Source organism: Xiphophorus maculatus, chromosome 20, assembly GCF_002775205.1.
Source record: "Xiphophorus maculatus strain JP 163 A chromosome 20, X_maculatus-5.0-male, whole genome shotgun sequence".
Lineage (NCBI taxonomy): Eukaryota > Metazoa > Chordata > Actinopteri > Cyprinodontiformes > Poeciliidae > Xiphophorus > Xiphophorus maculatus.
The window spans coordinates 26,363,100-26,381,848 of NC_036462.1; the positions used below are offsets into that span (position 1 = coordinate 26,363,100).

The window sequence follows — 18,749 nt, forward strand, 5'->3', positions numbered from 1 at the left end:
TAACGTAATTGGTATAGAAAAGTAGCAATCTGATAAAATGTTAGATTTATAGCAGTATTTGTTGTTTGAGTCTCTGACTGTATGTAGTGGCATATTTGCAACCAAATAAATGTTTGATTGATTTTTATTGTCATTGTAATAAATATAAAGTTTGCGATGAAATTCCTCATCTCCCACCCCTACTGGTCGAATAAGTTATTAGTAAGGGGCGTTTGATTGGAAACATAACGACTACTAGTAGAAATACTACTAAAGATGAATATGGATGTGCAATATGGATATTGCACACATCCATATCCTACCAACGATTGTGATTCAACGCATAGAGCTATACGATGGGAAGGGAAGGGCGTTAGTATTTACTCCTGCCCGCTTTGGGCGCGTTGTGGGAATACCAGGGAAACGTCTGTGCTTAAAATAGGAGTATCAGCATGTTCATGAGTGTGAAAAGGTTACAAATGTTTCTCTTTCTAAAAAAAAAAAAGGTGCAAAACAGAGAAGCCACCCTCATCGTCTTCCCGCAACGCCTCGGTCGATCAATACCTGCACTCTCGTTTCCTCCTCCAGCTAAAAACAAGGGCGATCTTGGGTGTGAGCCACTAAACACCTCCATGCACATACAAACATCCATGTGCATATTCCCCCCCAGCGGCCCTCCCCTGCCCGCAGCCCCCCCAATGCTACTTGCCTGTGTCACATCCTAACGGCGGGCTGGAGCTACAAACTCAAGGACTCTGCATGGGGAGTGAAGCAGCAGCAGATGTTTTTAACGTGTTGTTGCCATGCCGTGCGCTGGGGGGTGAGTGACCTCCCTCCCACTGCCTCTTTTTAGTGATGGATGAATAAGAAACACAATGCATGGGCGCACCGCAGACGTTTGCAGAACACGTTCATCTGCAGCGACACACGTACCCACAGACACCGCGGGCATCTTTCATATCGTCACCACACCCTGAGCAAGTTTGGGTGCTGTGTGACCTGTGGGTGTTTGCACACACACACCTCGCAGATGTCCCCCTTATTCAACCAGCAATCCAGAACAGACCCATTGAGTTACTAACAGTCAGTCTATTGAAAAAGTGCAGAATAACGCCTCTCCTCTAAAGACCTAGCCAGGCACTCTAGTCCGACGCATTAGTCACTCACCGCATCATTTCCAGCATACGAAATCTGCTCCAGGTCCAGGACGGTTGACATGTTTTACCCAATGCGGGAGCGGAGTCTGTTATGCTATGCGGAAGCGTGCGCTGAGCGGCTCTTAAGATCTCCAAACCCAGAAGGGGGAGGCAGAGGAGGAGGAAGAGGAGGAGGTTTTGGTTGGATGGGAGGGATGTGGGGTGAGGCTGCCAGATGATCAGCAGCAGCAACAGCAGTGACAATGGAGGAAAAGAGACACACAGAAGAGTGAGAGGCGAGGAGGACGAGGGTAAACAACTTGAATGAAAACAAGGTAGAGGGAGGGCGACTGAGAGGCAAAAAGACTAAGAGAGGGAGAGAGAGAGAGAGACGGGGAAGTGGTGGGAAAAGAGAGCAGGAAAGGAGACAGACGAGGAGGAGAGTGAGACTGCAGCTTGTGTTTGGTAGTCACAGCGCGATCATGCATTCAGCCGATGCTGCGTCTAATTGGACTGCGGAGGGTCAGGTGGGTTGGTGGGAGAGGGAGGGACTTTGAGGAGCATCAAGAGGAGGAGGAGGAGGATAGCGGAGTGGGAGAGGGGTGACGGGGTCCACGGGATGCAAAAAGCAGTCCAGGAATACGGACAGGCTGCTGACATCACTGTGTGCAATTGATGAAGAGGAGAAGAGAGGCAGGGAGGAGGTCGACTTTGACGGCTGGCCCTGGGGTCGTTTTCAGCGTCAGCAAAATGGCCGAACAAGATTGCATAGCTGCCAGCGGGAGAGATCAGAATGACCTTAACCTAACCCTATTCTGGGAGAAATAACCCTAACCCTAAAACTAATCCTGAAGGACCCACTTAATGACCTCCAGATTAATAAGAGGGAGTTGAACTCTGATTTCACACAACACTGTTATGATCATCCATAAGTGCTTCTCTCATAGACCAGAAAAAGGAAACAAGAAGCTCCTTGTTTCCTCTCCAGAACCAGAACGATGAGGATTTTTTTTTGTCCTCTAAACTTCCTGCTTAGTCACCTGATCCACACGGTTTATGGATCTCTCCTCCGTTGGTGCACAGCAGCTAGCAGAGCATGGAGTCACACCTCCGTCGGAGATGGGCTGCTCGCCTCAGCCAATCAGGCGCAGCGCAGTAGGTGAGATTTAAGAGGCAAAAAATGGGTTTTATTGGTCCGTCAGTGCATTAGCATGTTAGGTTGTAGACTGCAGTTTCTAGATCTTCTCATGGTCCTGACCCATAGAGGGGGCTGTTCACACAGTGTAAGGACATGTACAGTAATGTAACACATGGGAACTACTGTATATGTGGATATTGTGTTTCAAACATTTTAATGCTGGCCTCTTAGTTCCTCATGAATGTAGATGGTATAGGCTGCAGCAGAACATATGTCAAACTGCACAAAGGTAGTGTGTGCCAACACAAGGGATTTGTGTCACAATATGCTTTATAGTCAGCAGTGTCGCATACAGGTGATTAAAACATAGAAGCATCCTTTTCTTGTGTCACTTTATCATACAGTGAGTCATCAGGGTCTAAGCATAACTCCGCAGTGGGAGGTTTTATAGATTCACACGAAGCTGCTCAGGTTTGCATTAAGCAATGCACTGTAGCTTTCCATCCATCTATCAATCAGCATACAGAACCCAGCTAAAGTATTCTTGCTCTTGAACCTTCTACATGTTCTTGAATTAAAGCCACAAACTTCAATAGGTTATGTTGGAATCTTAATGTGATAGATAAGCAAAATGAAAATAATGTGCGGTTTTCATTTTCTGTTTACAATCAAAAATCTGAGTGGTGTGGTCTTACATTTCAACTCCCTTTACTCCGACACAGCTAAATGAAATCTAGTCCATCGGTTGTCTTAAAGGGAAAGCAAGGGTGAGATTATGAAAAATATATATTTTTTAGCTTTATATTATGCTAAAATGTTATTCACTCATCTAAAACGTACCAAGTGTGTTGCTTTGAGTCACTCATGCATGTTTGAGAAATCGGTGAATATTTACCGAAAGCGTTTTATTTAGCAGGGACAGAATGGATGGAGCTCAAAACATTGCAGTCCTGAGAAAAAAGTTTGATTCTGCAAAAGACTTGAGATCTGGGAGGAGGTTCTTCTCCCAGCAGAACAGTAAGTAAGCATGTAAATCCAGAGGGAACGACTGAGATCAAAGGATTTGTATGAGTATACAGCTCTGGAAAAAATTAAGAGACCACTGCAAAATGAACAGTTTTTCTGATTTTACTCTTTATAGGTAAATGTTTAAGTAAAAGGAACATTGTTGTTTTATTCTATGAACTACTGACAACATGTCTGCAAACGTCCAAGCAAAAATTTTGTATTTATTAGCAGAAAATGAGAAATGGTCAAAATAATGAAAAAGATGCAGCACTTTCAGACCTCAAATAAAGCAAAGAAAACAAGTTTATGTTCATTTAGAAACAACAATACTAATGTTTTAAGTCAGGAAAAGTTCAGAAATCAATATTTGGTGGAATAGCCATGAGGTTTTTAGTGGGGTTCAAAGCAGTGGGCTCTAACAGGGTTTTTTTTCCAGAGCTTTATTAGTTATAATGCTTCCAAAAATGCATTCAAGTTTGTAGTTAAAGGCAAACATGAAAAACTCATACTTTCGCAGGGAATGCTACCAAATGCATACACTCTTTATGATGATCACAACTCTCAGAAGGATTATCCTTCAGTAAAAGCTGCAAGGAGGAAAGTCATCATGTAAAAGCAAACCAGTCTCAATGAAACAGACAGGCTGATGCTGCCCTCTGCTGGGCACTTCTACGGAGTTAACAATCCTGAGCAGCAACCTGAATCATGTCGAAACGACAGTGCTCAAAGGAAAGACGCTAAATTGCATTAAGTATGCAAATCTATGGTTTATTTCTGAAATAATTAAAGCCAAACAGATTTGGAAAAAAAGAAAACAGGTCATAAAAACGGCCTTGAGCAGACACATCAGGGAAATCTATTTATAGAGCCCAGCATAAGAGCACACTCAGCTGTTTTAGTCATTTTCAGCCCATGAGGCGACTCTATATGCTGACGCTTACACTTTAAAACACTGTTTCACATGGGTCTTACTCAAACCTCCATCCTCAGTATGTCACACAGTGACAAGCAATGCATGATGGTCACGACGCTGTGGGCTGCAGTGTTAACGGAGCAGCCTGCGGGGGGAGCTGTAAGAGCAGGTTTATTGATTTCCAGCTGCTCAGAGTGATGGTGCAGTGGCACGCTTAGTGTATAGATGTAAAATTATGCTGCGTAATGCATATGCCTATTTTTCCTTCGTCTTAATATAAACACTTTTGGTAATGTTCTGAGAAACACAGACTGCTGTGAGAATTGAACCCGCAAACAGCTGCAAAAATACGCTGATGCCTGCGTGTGAGGATGTGCTGTGAGAAACGGTCCAACTGATTCCTGCTTTCCTCCAGGACGTAGTCCAAAGATGGCTACCTCTGAAGTAATTAAAGCTGCTTATGTCCTGGTTTTTAAATACCAATGGTATAGACTTTAAAGAGTCCTTTGTGTAGGGATTGTGTGTCGTTCTTTTATAGTGACTGATAAATGTGGTAGTCTAAGCTTAAAACGGCAACCGAGGAATTAAGGTCAAACGCGTTTAAGCCCGCCTCCATGCTCCTGTCACAGATTTTCTGCAGCTTACAGCTGCATACCTTCAACTGAACAGATAAAAGAAAACGGTGATGGAAAAGACGTTTTATGCTGAATAATTGGGCAGCAGCTCGATATGAACATGACTTTATTAATATCAGCATAAAAGGAATGAGTCCCGAAGAGAATGTATACCATCTGCTTTACCTGAAGTACTGGTACCCTTCCTGCAGCTGCTATATTTAGCTCTGAAGGGATGATAGGATGTGGCTTCAAAGCCAGAAAAAAAAAAAAAAAGGAGAGCGAGGGGTGAGATACTTTACCCCCTTTATGATGATCTCTGAGCAGCGCTACCAGTCAGCTGGCGCAGTCAAGAGCAAATCCATAAAGCTGTTTGAATGTGCTAAATGTCTGCAAACCTGGGTTTAAATATTCCTCCTAACTCTTACTCTAACATGCAGAGGCAGACCTGGTCCTGTCTGCCCTCATGCATAATAATGTACATTTATGTAAATTACAGAAAGGACAAACAGTGTCGCCTCATCATCGACCAGAGCTATTTGTGTTATGCAGATTGCTCGCATAAAAACAGTCTGGCGTTAGCTGCTGGTGGAATTTATCCTCTTTTCTAATGAGGTGTGCATGCTAATTCAAGTAAATACATTTTATATGCAATTAAATCATCTGGGCTGGGTTTTAAAAACAAAATCAATCGAGCGTACGCCATGTTTGTGCAGACATATTTTAGCTTTAATTCATACTTTATATCGCAATATGAATTAGAAAAATGACATATTTCATAACTGGTTTAGAAACGTTCCAGCGTGACGTCTCTGATCGGTTCTTAAAGCTTACAGGAATGCAGAGTCAAGTGAAGACATAATAATAATAATAATAATAATAATAATAATAATAATAATAATAATAATAATAACACAGTTATACAGCAGAAACTAAACTTAAATACAAATAGTTTCCATCTGGACATAATTTGTGGGTTTTTGTCCATGTGTATTTGATGTAATTTGCTTAGTAAATCCAGGGCAGAAATAAATCAAACACCATATGCATGACAATTGCCCTTCAAATGTTTCTGAATGTGAATCGATGTAACATAACAATGTTTTCTGTTGACTGATTTTCTCACTGATTTTTATACGTGTGTCCCTGTAATCCCTTCAAGCTCTGCCATATAAATGTTAACGTGCCAACATGTAAGATTAATTTTATAGGATTATGACTTTATCCAGTTATATGACACTATTATAACAAGTGGATTTAGACAGTGTTGTCAAGCAGTGACAATTTCCCATCACTTTCATGTTGAGGATTACTGGATATGTGATTTATATAAAAAAAAATTTAAAGTGCAGTTTAGCTACTGCAGAACGTCTGGATCCAACTGTAGAGGAGCAAACCATGGTAGATAAACATGATCTGAGCTTCACAGTTAATCAACAGCTATAACAATCTTTAGTATTATGCCTCAGTCAGTCACACCAAAACAGCATTTATTAATTATTAAACCTTAAACCCAGGAGACCCACGGGTCCTAATAAGGAGGAGCATTTGTTTTGTTTTTTTTTGGTTTTTTGCTGCAGCTTTCAGAAAGCTGGACAAAAAGCAAATGCGGGGTGCAAAGATTGATTTATCCATAAAAAGACAAACAAACCGTACTTCTCAGACACTGGGAGGAACAAACACACATGAACACACTTCCAGTATAACAGGGAGGCCGAGGATACAGCCCTTAACCCGTCCACCCCAAGAAGCCTCACAGCATCCGCTCTGACCACCACATAATTAATGGCGAGGAGAGCAGCACTCACCTGGCAGTCGAAATCCTGGAAGTTCCGCGCGTTCTGCAAGAAAAGCAAAAAGAGGAAACTTTAAATGGGCGCCGTTCTCATATCTGAGGCATTTGGCGAGGTGAGCCGATTATGTAGTTCTCACTAGGTTTGTGTAACGCTCACACAAAGGAGGCATGAACTCCAGGGCTTTATGATTCAGGATCTAATAAAACACAATCTGATTCTAAAACGATCTTAATCCAGCCACAGATCACACACTGTAGAAAAAACAAGAAGCTGTTGCATCCCGACAAACCCGCCCACCAGCTCATGTCTGCATGTGTGCGATTAACAATGGTCACCCAGTTTTAATGATTTATATTTATATTATAAACATAAATCATTACGAGAAAAATAAATCGACACTGGCCAAATCAGAATCAGCAAGTCAGTGCAGAAAACTGCAATTCACCTTTAACTTAAATAAATATCGACATTATGGAATATATTGTGTGGGGGTTTTTTGGTACTCTTCATTCAGTCTTTGTACTCTTGATCGTTAACCTAAATTGTTAAAACTGGGACAACAGCAGCTCAGATTTAAACCCAAACAGTGAAAAGATCGACTCCAAACAGGATGAATTAGGAGTAGGGAGCATCTAGGAGAGAATAACTCCCAGTAGGTGTGGACTTTGCAGAGAACACTAAAAATATCTGCAGCAACACTGCAGATATTTATTATCATACAGAAAAAGCCTTTCAAAGCACTGAAGGAACGGGAAACGCACAATATATTCTCCCCAGCAGTAAAAAGGATGTTTCCGCTAAACGTAACAAATAAAAGTGGAGCATTTCATTCTTTTGTTCGTGTTGGCAACGTTTCCACCCACTGCGCACCTTGCTGCAGCCAGAGCTGCCGGCCAGAGCGGTGCGAGTGGGCAGCAGGCAGCAGGGAAAACTATACTGGGATTCTCTCCAGGCGTTACCAGTACAGTTTAGAGGCAACAAAGAGCTTATTGTCGTCTTCCCAAAAACATATCGTATGTAGAAGAAAGTCAAAAAGATAACAAAATATGTTTTGTCTAAGATGGACACTTTCCTTCTCACCAACACTGCACTCAAAGTATGAATTCCCAGATACTGAGATTATATAATTTGGTGAAGGGAGGAAAGAAAAGGCAACAGAAAAAAATTCAGTGTCAGGCTTTTAGGAAAACAGCACCAATGAAATATTAGTATTTATTTACAACGATTTGCTCTCATAATTACCACCATCCTTTGGCTCTTACTGTTTATCTGCCTCATTAGCAAAATAATATCTGAACAGAACTTTTGCCATTGGCCTAAAGGATAAAGAGGGCAGCAAAGCCTCTCCTCTCCAGGTTACCAAAGTTTAAGGCTTCCAGCAGCTGCTTTCTGTTTTGATTCAGGTTAGAGTCTGAAGGGAGGGAATGGACAGAGCTAAAAAAACAAAAAACAAAGTGTATCTCACTTTAGCAAAAATGGTTTTCTTTAAGGAATTATACTTTTTGTATAGATTACACCCACATATGGCCATATTTAATTATATTATTAACCATTTCTATTATTTTTACAACACTAATACTCATCATCTGTGGTTTTTGATGTGAACGATACGGCTCTCCACCCAGGGCTCCATCACTCCAGGGTCAGTTCTATATTTAAAATGAAAAAAAAGAGCTAACAAAAACTTTATTCCACTTGTGAAATCACAGAAAAAGTCTAATCTTGTGGATGGAAAGCCAACATTTTGTACTGTGCATCAGAGGAAGGAGGAGATGTCAATAATGCTAAGACCATCACATCCAGGAAGTAAAAAGAAAATATGAAAGTTTTCTTTTTATATAGAGAGGAACCCTCACGTTTGATATAAACATTTCTTCACGACGTTTGACTTGATCAGATGTTTGACTCAATTAAAGTAGCATCAAAATGTCAAATGTTGTCGAGAACAAGAGTGAACTCTTCTCCATATTTACAAGTTTAACTCCATCTGCTAATGTCATTTTAGTAATCTCTTAATAATCTCAAACCTGACAGATACTAGAAGCGTGTTTGCCATGTCTTCAGGTTACTGCAATTCTTCCAACTAGGTTTATTTTCCTGATATGATCACAGAGGAAGCAACATGAACAACTTAGTTAAATCACTTTATGAAATCTTTAACAGAAACAAAAGAAAGACCCTTATTCATCCATGTTTTGTCTTGATCTTTGCCTTAAACTTCTGTAAGCTCTTTTTGATGAATTGACCACTAGGTGGAGTGAGAGGTCAGTGACAATGTTGTCCATTCAAATGGCGTTTCTGATGCATTTCTCCTGCTGTCATGCATCATGACCAGGAGGAGTTGTCTCCTCCTCGGTCTTCACACCCCCGCTGTGGAGGTGAGATCCCCTCAGATTGGATGAAGAACAGCTCACACTCCTCCTCTCCGAGGTGAGAGGAGCGATCTGCTTCGAGTTTGCTGAGGGAACAAAACGCCCAATCAGATAATCAGCTGCCGAGATGATACTTCAGGGAGGGAAAGGGAGCCGGAGCGAATGGGAATGGCTTTGATCTGCCATTTGGGGTTTTTCTTACCTCATGCTGGCTAGTCAACCTTTTTGAAAATAATTTTTAAAAACAAGGATTTCCTCAAGCTCTTCCTTTCATCTCTTACATTTTTCGACCCTCCTCTGTTTGCTGGCTCTATACGTTTGCCCCCAACATTTCGAGCATGTATGAATAATTCACTTTGATGACCAGAGCTGTAGAGTGTGCTGTTTGTTAGCGTAGAGTTTGGCTTTGGAGCGCTCCGTTTCACTCAACACACAACACTTGAGTTCTGTCTCAGCTGCGCCGGTGACATTAGCAGCTCGTTTCCGTCTCGTTGCGACTCGCCACTCACCTTACTGGTCAGCAGCGGCTTGATCTCGGTCAGCTGTACATCCTGCAGCTCGTCCATCTTCCTGATGCTGAGAATCTCTGCGTTTACTGAAATGACAAAAAAAGAAACAAAAGGAGAATAAAGTCAAGCTGAAAACGAAACATTCAGGAAAGCAAAGCGGCGCATAGCGAGAGTGCTGCACCGTTCAACAACACTGTTTAGATCTGTTAGGCATTACATAACCATCTGGATGTGATTTTTAAGCTCAACGGTAATCACTCTGCATAGGATCCAGGGAGCGGAGGAAATCGAATCAAACGAAGAGGCGTCTCTTCTTAAAGATGCCACTCCGTGTTTGTGTGTGTGTCGTTTTCTCAAACTAAAAGAAGCAAAGTTGGAATAAAGTATGAATTTGTGTTTTTTGCGTCTGTAAAAAACTGCTAATTGTTAGTTTCTGGTAATTGCCAATTTGGGCTGATGATGACAATAAGAGGCAAGAAAAAAATTGTATTAATCTAGCAGGACTAGCAAATATCGGCATCATTTGACAAATTTAGACATATGAATCATTTAAGTTGCTTTTAAGCTGCAAGGGGATCAAACAGATTTTGACTCCGGTGACCGCCACTGTGGAAGTTTCTCAGCAGACTATTTCAGGTCATCCTACAACATCTTAGTCAGATTTCCTGACTTCGACTAGGCCACTTTAAAGCTTTCTTTTCTTCCTCATTTTTGAAGTCATTCATAGGAGGGCTCTGAGCGAGGAAACAATGTGGGAAAAACAGAGTTATAGGTATTTTCTCAACCTATAGAAAAGAACCACAGACAACGTTACTGAGTTTTCAACCAAATTCTTGCAAGAATTGAGAAGGCACAGAGGATCAGATCCTACAAGCTGATCTCCTTGCGTTCTGCCATCCTGCTGCAGAACTTGTCTTTTTATTAGCAGAGAAGGGGAGAGAATGGGAAGTGGGCGAGTGATCTTAACAAAACAGGAGGGCTACACTGTTAACAAGTAAGGATAAACAGAACTAAACTCTACACACAGACAGTTTACAACTAAGGAGTATCTCAGGAAAACCCCCTAAATAACACTTGTGAAAACATGCGTGAGTTCAAGGAAAGGTTAGTTATGTCCTACACACAGTTTATCAAGTTCCTCCTCTCTGGGGTGAGAACACTAAACCTTAAAACTAAACAACAACTAGTAATATAAAACTACTAATGTAAGAAAAATAACAAAACATAATAATTCTAACACAGAGCTTCTGCACTTCTTACAAACTCAAATTTAAGACCTAAATTTAAACTTTAATGGTCTGAAAAATGTCTCAACACTTGCATCTCCAGATAAATGTACGAACTTTGACCAGTTAACTGACGATAAATTTGCATTTATCCATGACATGCACAAAAATGTTAGCTAGCTAGCAAGGGTATATTAGCAGCTACTCAGCGGTAGCCTCAATTGTCTCGAGTCACATGAGAAGAAGTGTCACTCAAACTTTTCCCTGACAGAAAAGTCCCATGAGTAAAAAAACAACAACAAGAAAACAATATACGTGATAAAATTGTTCTGCCAAGACAAAATTTAAAACCTGGGTATAACAATTTGAAGGCCAACTTACTTTATTAATAAATTTAAGACATTTTAAGGCCTCGATTTTAAATACGTTAATTTAATTTAAGACGCTACAAGAAACAACAAAAATACTTAAGGCATATTTAAAACTTCTCACATGCGTTGTCTTATGCATTAAGCAATGTCACCGCAAAAAAACAACTGTTGAAGCTTATTTTTGAGCGGGTCAATTTTATCTCAACTAAATAACATTTTACAACAAACAAAGCAAAGCAAAAACAAAACAATTACATGTCTTTTTATGTAGGTGACCATTTCTAATGTGATTTTTAGTAGGTTTAATAAATATTCATAATGCTACATGAATTACAACTTGTTGAGCAAAGTAGTGTTTCATTTATCAGAATGAACAGAAAAAGACTAGCAGGTTGTAAGTTTAAATTACTTTAAAACGAGTTATTTAGCCTTTCTGTTCAGTACCTTACTAAATAATCAACGGTAAGTGTTTAAAAAGGGATGTGCTGTGGTGGCGCAGGGGTTAAGCACAACCCAGTTTAGGAGGGCTTAGTCCTCGTCGCAGGTTCGATTCCCGGCCCGGCTTCCCCCTTCTCTCATTACCCACTTTCCTGTCAATTAACTATCAAATAAAGGCCACTAGAGCCAATAAAACCTTTAAAAAAAAAAAGCACATGACTCATTTGCCTTCATGTGTCCATTTGCCGGAGCCCGTTTCTCTTCATCTTTACATCCCACATGCTGATTAATAGTAAGTGATAATGACAGCACAGCCAGGGATGACATCTTGAGGAAAAGGGCATCCTTCCAGCCCACACAGGTGTTGCTGCAAACACACAAAGACGGACCGGGCAGACTCGACAAGATGTTCCGAAGCCTTCCTCATTTGTTTTCTCCTTGAAGGGAGCAGCTTGTCCCTGCGCACGATTATAGAGCAACGACAGAGACACAGAAAAAATACCCCCGCCTGTCCCCGAGACAGCTGCTGAAACGCTGCCTGCTCAGCCTCGCCTGGCTGCAGGAGGCGCGGACAGGAAGTAGTGTTGGATTACCTGGCTCAGGTTGCAAATGATCGCACATGAAGCCTGGTCTTTGTCAGTGCCTCAAGCTGCCTGAAGAGGTCAGATCACCTTGTGTTATTTAGAAAAAAAACTGTCTTCATACAGAAAGAAGACACTTCATTAAGAGTCAAAAGCTCTACAGAAGGAAACTCTGAAGGACATAAGACAAGTTTTTAAATTTTAATCAGCCTGTGAATGTAATGTTCAATAATAGCTAAATGTCCAGGGTGTACAATAAGAGAAAGAAACAACCCCAAGGATAAAAGCGTTCACACAATGGATGGATGGATTCTTTCATTAGAAATTTAAATAAACACTATCGTGCTTTTTTTAATGAACTGCTGATTATGCAGAGGGTTTGTACGCCCATTTAATTAGGAAGAGAAACTGATATCCATTGCCTGTTCACAAAAGTCAACAAAAGACTGAAAGAGTAATTTATTTAAAGAATTAAAATTATTTTGAATAAAAACATTTGGATTTACATTTTAAGTATACCAGAGCAGAGCACACCTGACCATTAAATTATTTGTGGAAAATTTACAGATTTTTCACATATTTACAATATTGGAAAGAAAATGCAGCTTGTGAAGCTCAGATACGTAGACAACGCTTTGGCTAGCGTATACAAAGCAGCCAATGCAAGAGAACCATTTATTTTTCCTGTCGTTGATTGGCTGTAAAGTCAAGAGCAGCAAAGAGAAGCTAACATCCACAGCCTTGGATGCTAACTTCTGCATCAGTGCTAAAATGGCTTCCACTGTCCGTATTAGAGCATATTAAGGTATATTTTGTGTTTTAACTATTAAAATAGGTAGTTCTAAGCGTTTATTGAGGGGTTCTCAACTAGTTGCGGATTTTAGCTTTTTGCGGACGACAGTGGTTTCTAACTCCCGCCAATAGCGGGAGTACGCAGTAGAAATTTAATTTACTTGCTAGAGACTTTTGGCCGTAATGCTTACACAGTTTCTACTCAGAAATCTTGGTTAAACTCTACCCAAATGAAACATTTTGAAATTAGTCCATCAGTTTTATTCATTAAATTGTATTATCTGTGTGTGTTTATCACAAACAAGAACACTGACAAAGCTATTCAAGATGCTATACAAATGTATTTGTAAAATTAAATGTACTACTGCTACCACATTTATTGAATGCTAACTGATAATAACATAATATTGTTCATCTAGTTTATCATTCATGTTACAAAGAAACTGAAAATATGAGCAGCACACTGTAATTTTGGCATTAAGCGTTGCTGAAATTGAGTAAACCTTTCCAAATCAACCGTAACTCGGAGGCATGTAAACATTTTCCCTGATGCCTAGCTAGCAGGTTTGACTTTAGCATTAGCGCTGTCATACACGCTTAATGCATACTTAGAAACTTTTTAAACTAAGTCCTATGACTTCTTAGCAAGCCATAAAGACCTGTTTTACTGTTCTTAGCTAACAGTGGATAAGGAAAACCGTTAACTAAACCAAAATTCTTCGCATTTTATTAGTATTTTTAGCTAAATGTTAAACCCATGTTTTATGTAAGAATTGTTAATAAAACTAACTAAATAATCCAATCAGAACTGAACAATTATTGACAATTACATTGAAAAATTGCACTGTCACAACTCACAGAATTTAAATGGTCAAAATTACAGTAATTCCTGTTTAGAGCTCACAAAATGTGAGGAAACGCACTCAGGCATTGGGGACCAAACCAGCTGCTGGAACGGAGCAGAATCACTTCCTGAGTCTGAGCCAATCCTCCCTGAACAACCTTGAGCGGCTGGTGTCGAATAACTTTCAAGGTTGCCGACTGATGAGCCAACTTCCGGCAGGAGGGGTCCTGCCGCCATAACGGCGGCAAGCAATCACGTCTGCATTGACCTCAGATTAAAGCGACAAAGGTCTGAACAGACATCTGCCTACTGACGGATTATTGGTGTCAGAGGTCGCAGCGCTCTGTCAACAGACTGCGTCTCGCACGAAAACAACCAGCAAAGCAGATGGACGCAAGGCAGCAGAGGCTTTAGATTACATAAATCAGAAAAAACATGGAAAGATCCAGTGCGGAAAGTCTTCAGCGATCACAAATAAGAAGCGAAAACACGGCCGGAGAAATCCCTGCTGACAAATCCGGCTCAAGTGTGGAACTGAATAATATTTAGACAAGTGAGCATGGGAGAAAAAGAAAAAAAAATATTCAGCATGCCTGGGCAGATTGAAGGGATCAATCCAATACTTCCTCTGCCACAGAAAGTGGGATAGAGGCAAATACGGCTTTAATTATAGCAGGAAAGTCGGTAATTGAGGCATTAGTGGGAGATAAAGGTCAGCATATGCTTTAACACTGATTGGGTGGCTTTTTCCGTCCCAACCCTACTGATGTCCTACAGACGGGTTACCCAGACATCCTTCAAATACTGATCACCCTTTTCTTAAATGATACCTACTCCTCTCCTGATATCAAATCACAACTTTAAAAAAGACCCAAGCAACCAAAAAAAAAAAAAAAAAACACACGCAAACACCACCACAGTGCACCCATTTCCTTCCCACTACATGCCAGCTCCGCCGCTCGGCATGCACAGCTGTTGCCATAGAGACAAAGCTGGTTGCTGATGTTCATTCTAAACTGGGATAGACCCATGGGACAGATGTGAGGCAAGGAGACGAGCAATAGAAACAATGCCGCAGAACCATGTCTTCACTTTATAAAATCCGTTTACCTCCCGACAATCCCCAAACGAGACGCCAATAATAATAATAATAATAATAAAAGAAAGACGGTAAAGCGAGGTGGAACCAGATCAGAACGTCGTCTCCCCTATGACAGCGGAGAAATCTATTTGCAAGCTGTGCGGCTTGCCCCACATTCACACCATACCATGAATGTGGAACAGCATGAGGCGAGGGATGGAGAACTGATCGTGTACGATCAGAAAGTGGGATTGCCTCTCTCTTGCAAAATGCTTCCCCATTACACCAGACGTTCCTTTAAAGGTGATGAACCAACGTACAGTTACATGGTTAGCCCTAGAATCCTGTTCTCCATGTCCACTCCCCTGCACGGTGCTCTGTTGCAAAGAAGCCTCAGTTCAGCTGTAATTATCACACCACGCAGCGAGGGGCGAGGAGGCTGCAGGGGACGAAGAACTGAGTCGAAGGAAGACCTGTGAGGGAGGGAAGAGGTCCGTTTTCACAGTCAGCGATACCTGTGAGAGATGGACTGTTTACGCAAAGACATGCTCAAATGTGTCGGTTTGATAAACGGGTAACACGTTTAATATCTCATCTCCTCTGTACTGCGCAAACATTTCTGCTCTCCAACACCTCAACACATTCAGGGTTTTGGATGATGGCGTAACAAGAAGATGGATTTGTGTATCGGACCACCTGCAGAGCACAAGTGTTTTAGATTTTGTCGTGGTACAAGAACAACAAACATCCAAGTTTTTTATTGATATTTTAAATAGACCAACGCAAAGTATCCATAAGTTACTGTTATTATAGTCCGGTGGATTGTTCTGATTGGGGAGCAAAATTGCTACATTTGTTACATTTTAGGTGGAGCGGTTCGCTTTCGCACTGTCAAATGAACCGAAAATTTGTTCGCCTCCTCACCTGTGGGGGCGCTGCACCAAAAACCACTGAAGAAAACTACACAAAATCCTCTGAAGAAGACACTGAGCACAACTTCCTACTTCATGAAATGTAAACAAAAATGGATTTCAGTGGTGGTTGGTTATTACTGACAGGCCTAAGACGATCACAAAAAATAAAAAAATAAAAAATCACCCCAAAATGAATTTAGGTTTGTAGGTGTTATGTGACAAAATGTAAAAATGTCCAATGAGGATCAATACTTTTGTAAGGTACTTTTACTCTTTCCGGGTGATCAAGAGGCCAGAAGGTACCACCGACCCACTTTTAGCCTCTTCAATTGGTACCCATTTTCATTTGTCACCATAGTGACGATGACCGTCATTATGACGGCGACTCTTCTGATTGCAGGGTCACAGAGGTGACCGTCATCGGCCTGACTTGGCCACAACAACGTTGGGCTAAACTCCTGAACTCAAACTGCTGAAAGAGGATTATAGTGGAAACGGTGGGAGACGGCTGAGTGACAGGCTGTAGTTAGACCCGGTCTGCCAAATGAAACACTCATTCATTTGAGAAAGCATAGTTCACAATAGACTTGAATTTCAATGCAAGACGATCTCGGTAATGCCGTTTATCCTACCACACAGATCAATCAATATATTACATCATAATTCTTATGATTTATTTATTATATTTACTCAAGTCTAGAAAACATTCCTTTATGACGCACAGCTCCACTTGAAGCCTGCTTTAGAAGTTGGGTGTTTTGGGAGTTTCTTGTTGCAAAGCCGTTCATCAATTTACATAAATCTCATGGAAGGTTATGCAGAAAACTTTGAAGCTTACAAAAACTCAGGTATTAAGTGAAAGTCTCTGGCGAAGGAAAATAATCTGGTCTAGAGAGGGAAAGAAAGAGAGAATAGGTTTCTTTAAATTATCTGTTTAACATGTCTCATCTTTTATCCAAAGCTCGCTTCCAATTGATCAATCAACCCCTTGTGACGTCTCCTGTCTCAAAACCAGGACAAAATGTCTTCCCTGACTGAATGAGAGTTGTCCATTTCTGTCCACGTTAAATGATTTTGTTTGCACTTTACAAAATACGTTATGTTTGGGTTCAAGTTCCTGTAAACACCAGACCTCATACAGTCAATTGGTGACTGTATGAGGTATTTATACCTTTATTTTTGTGTTCTTATGACGTAAAGAACTTTGAACTCATTTGCTGCTGAAATGTGCTCTACAACTAAGCTTGACTGAATGATAAGTACATCCTAATCCTGAGAAATACACCCAAATCTTGTCATTCTTCCCGTTATGCGAGACTGTTTCCTCAAATTCATCCGTCAGATTGATTTTCTGATTATGAAACTGACTTAATATTTGGTAGATTGTCAGACTCGTTTATAGTCTTAAATAATTCAAAGTAGCATAATCAAGTTACATTCCATCCACACAAAATCTGAACTATGCATTGGTGTTTCACTTACGTGGTCATTTTTGTCCTTTTAGAGTCTGGAATTGATTTCACCATAACTTTGTCTTATCAGATTGTATCAGATTGTATTCGACCACCGGCTTGGCTATCAGGGAAACCTAACATATGATTACAGCTCTCAGTTTATAGATACTTTCCAACCTAAATATTACTTCTGCAAGTAGAACACAATCATGTCTCCAGTCCTCACGCTTCTGTAGTTATTCTGGGCGACAAAACGAGACCAGACAACGTCTTCTGGTCGTGTTCGGCTGGGAAACCTCCAGGATCATGTCACTGGAAATTTCCTTATCCCCTCTCCACTTCCCCTCCTGTGCCCCCCCTCCCCCACGACTTTTCGTAAGCCAGTGTTTACTGTTCTGGGTTCGCAGAGACGGCCATCGGCAGCAGAGTAAAGCTAATGGACTGTGACGAGGCTCAGTTCCAGATTATTGCTCCAACACGGCTCGTTTGGTAACAGAATTAGAACGGGAGAAATCCGTTTGAGCGGGATTTGAGCCCCCGCCTCCTCCCTCTCCACTCGTTAGGTCAATAACAAAACATGGGTGAGGTAACGGTTCACTGATTATCTCACTCGTGTTGTGTTGAAATCAAGAGGCCCAAAGAAAAAGAAGACCCTGGGAGCAAATCTGATCTGGGGGTATAATCCTCTCCATGGTGGAAAATGGAACCACCAAAGGTCTCCTGCTGATATTTCCAGCAGACCCCACTCAGACGAAACTCACATCCTCGCACAGCTCCACCCCCCTGTGCTGGGCGTCTGCTTAATTAAATGACAGCTTGCTCTCCCGAGGCGCCGTCCTCCTCATTGCAGCTCCCAGGACTCTCCTGACGCAATCTTCCCGTCTTCAACAGACAATGTGACAAAAAAAAAAAAAAAAGAAACGATCAAAAGATCCTACAGAACACCCACGTTTGAGTTTAGAAATAAAACTGAGAATAATGTGACAGGATGCTTTGAAACGGCAACCAGAACAGGGAAGTAGAAAGCTTGATTAAGTTTGGAAAAAACTGAAAAAAAAACAAGCCTTAAACATGAACCTCACTCATTGATCTTTCCAGGATTAAAAGGGTCTAATAAAAGCTAAAAAGTGCATTACTATAATTGTCGGCGCCTTTATTAAATAAACTCCATCTGAAGCCAGTGTGACGCAGTCTTCACAGCACTTTAAGCTCTCCATCCTCCGTAACGCAATACAGAAGTGATAAACAAAAAATGAAAAAAAAATGTTGCAGAGGTTTTACTCGAACATGGGGAAACCGGATCGATACTCCAGGCGCTGCTGCTGAGGCCTGAGAGCCTCAGCACCCAACACAGCCCATCCAGGACCATTAAATTTACTCCTAATGTGGATGTCGTTATCTCTTTTAGGCAGCCTATAAATAAATCCAAGGTTGTCCTTTTGTGAGGCAAGTTTTATTTGATTAATTTAGGATATGCCTCAATAAAAGGCCATTAGTTCAGCACCTCAGGCTTTGCTGCAACCCTTTGTGGTTTTAAGTACCGGTAGCTAAAAACAAATGGAAACACCCTTAATGAGTGCCAT

General features: G+C 41.1%; 1 protein-coding gene across 3 annotated transcripts in view; it reads right to left on the reverse strand.

Moving 5' to 3' along the window:
- ndrg3 (NDRG family member 3) overlaps window positions 1-18,749 on the reverse strand; it is a 50,611-nt gene that overhangs the window by 17,473 nt on the left and 14,389 nt on the right. For 2 of the 3 annotated variants that reach the window (XM_005800630.2, XM_005800629.2), the window contains exons 2-3: window positions 9,466-9,551; window positions 6,597-6,629 (exon numbers count right to left, since the gene is read on the reverse strand). In XM_005800630.2, the coding sequence (XP_005800687.1) occupies window positions 6,597-6,629; window positions 9,466-9,522 (90 nt within the window). In that variant the 5' untranslated portion in view covers window positions 9,523-9,551. Of the gene's footprint in view, window positions 1-1,146; window positions 1,587-6,596; window positions 6,630-9,465; window positions 9,552-18,749 lie in introns of those variants that run through there. The other variant, XM_005800631.2, reaches the window with a different exon arrangement.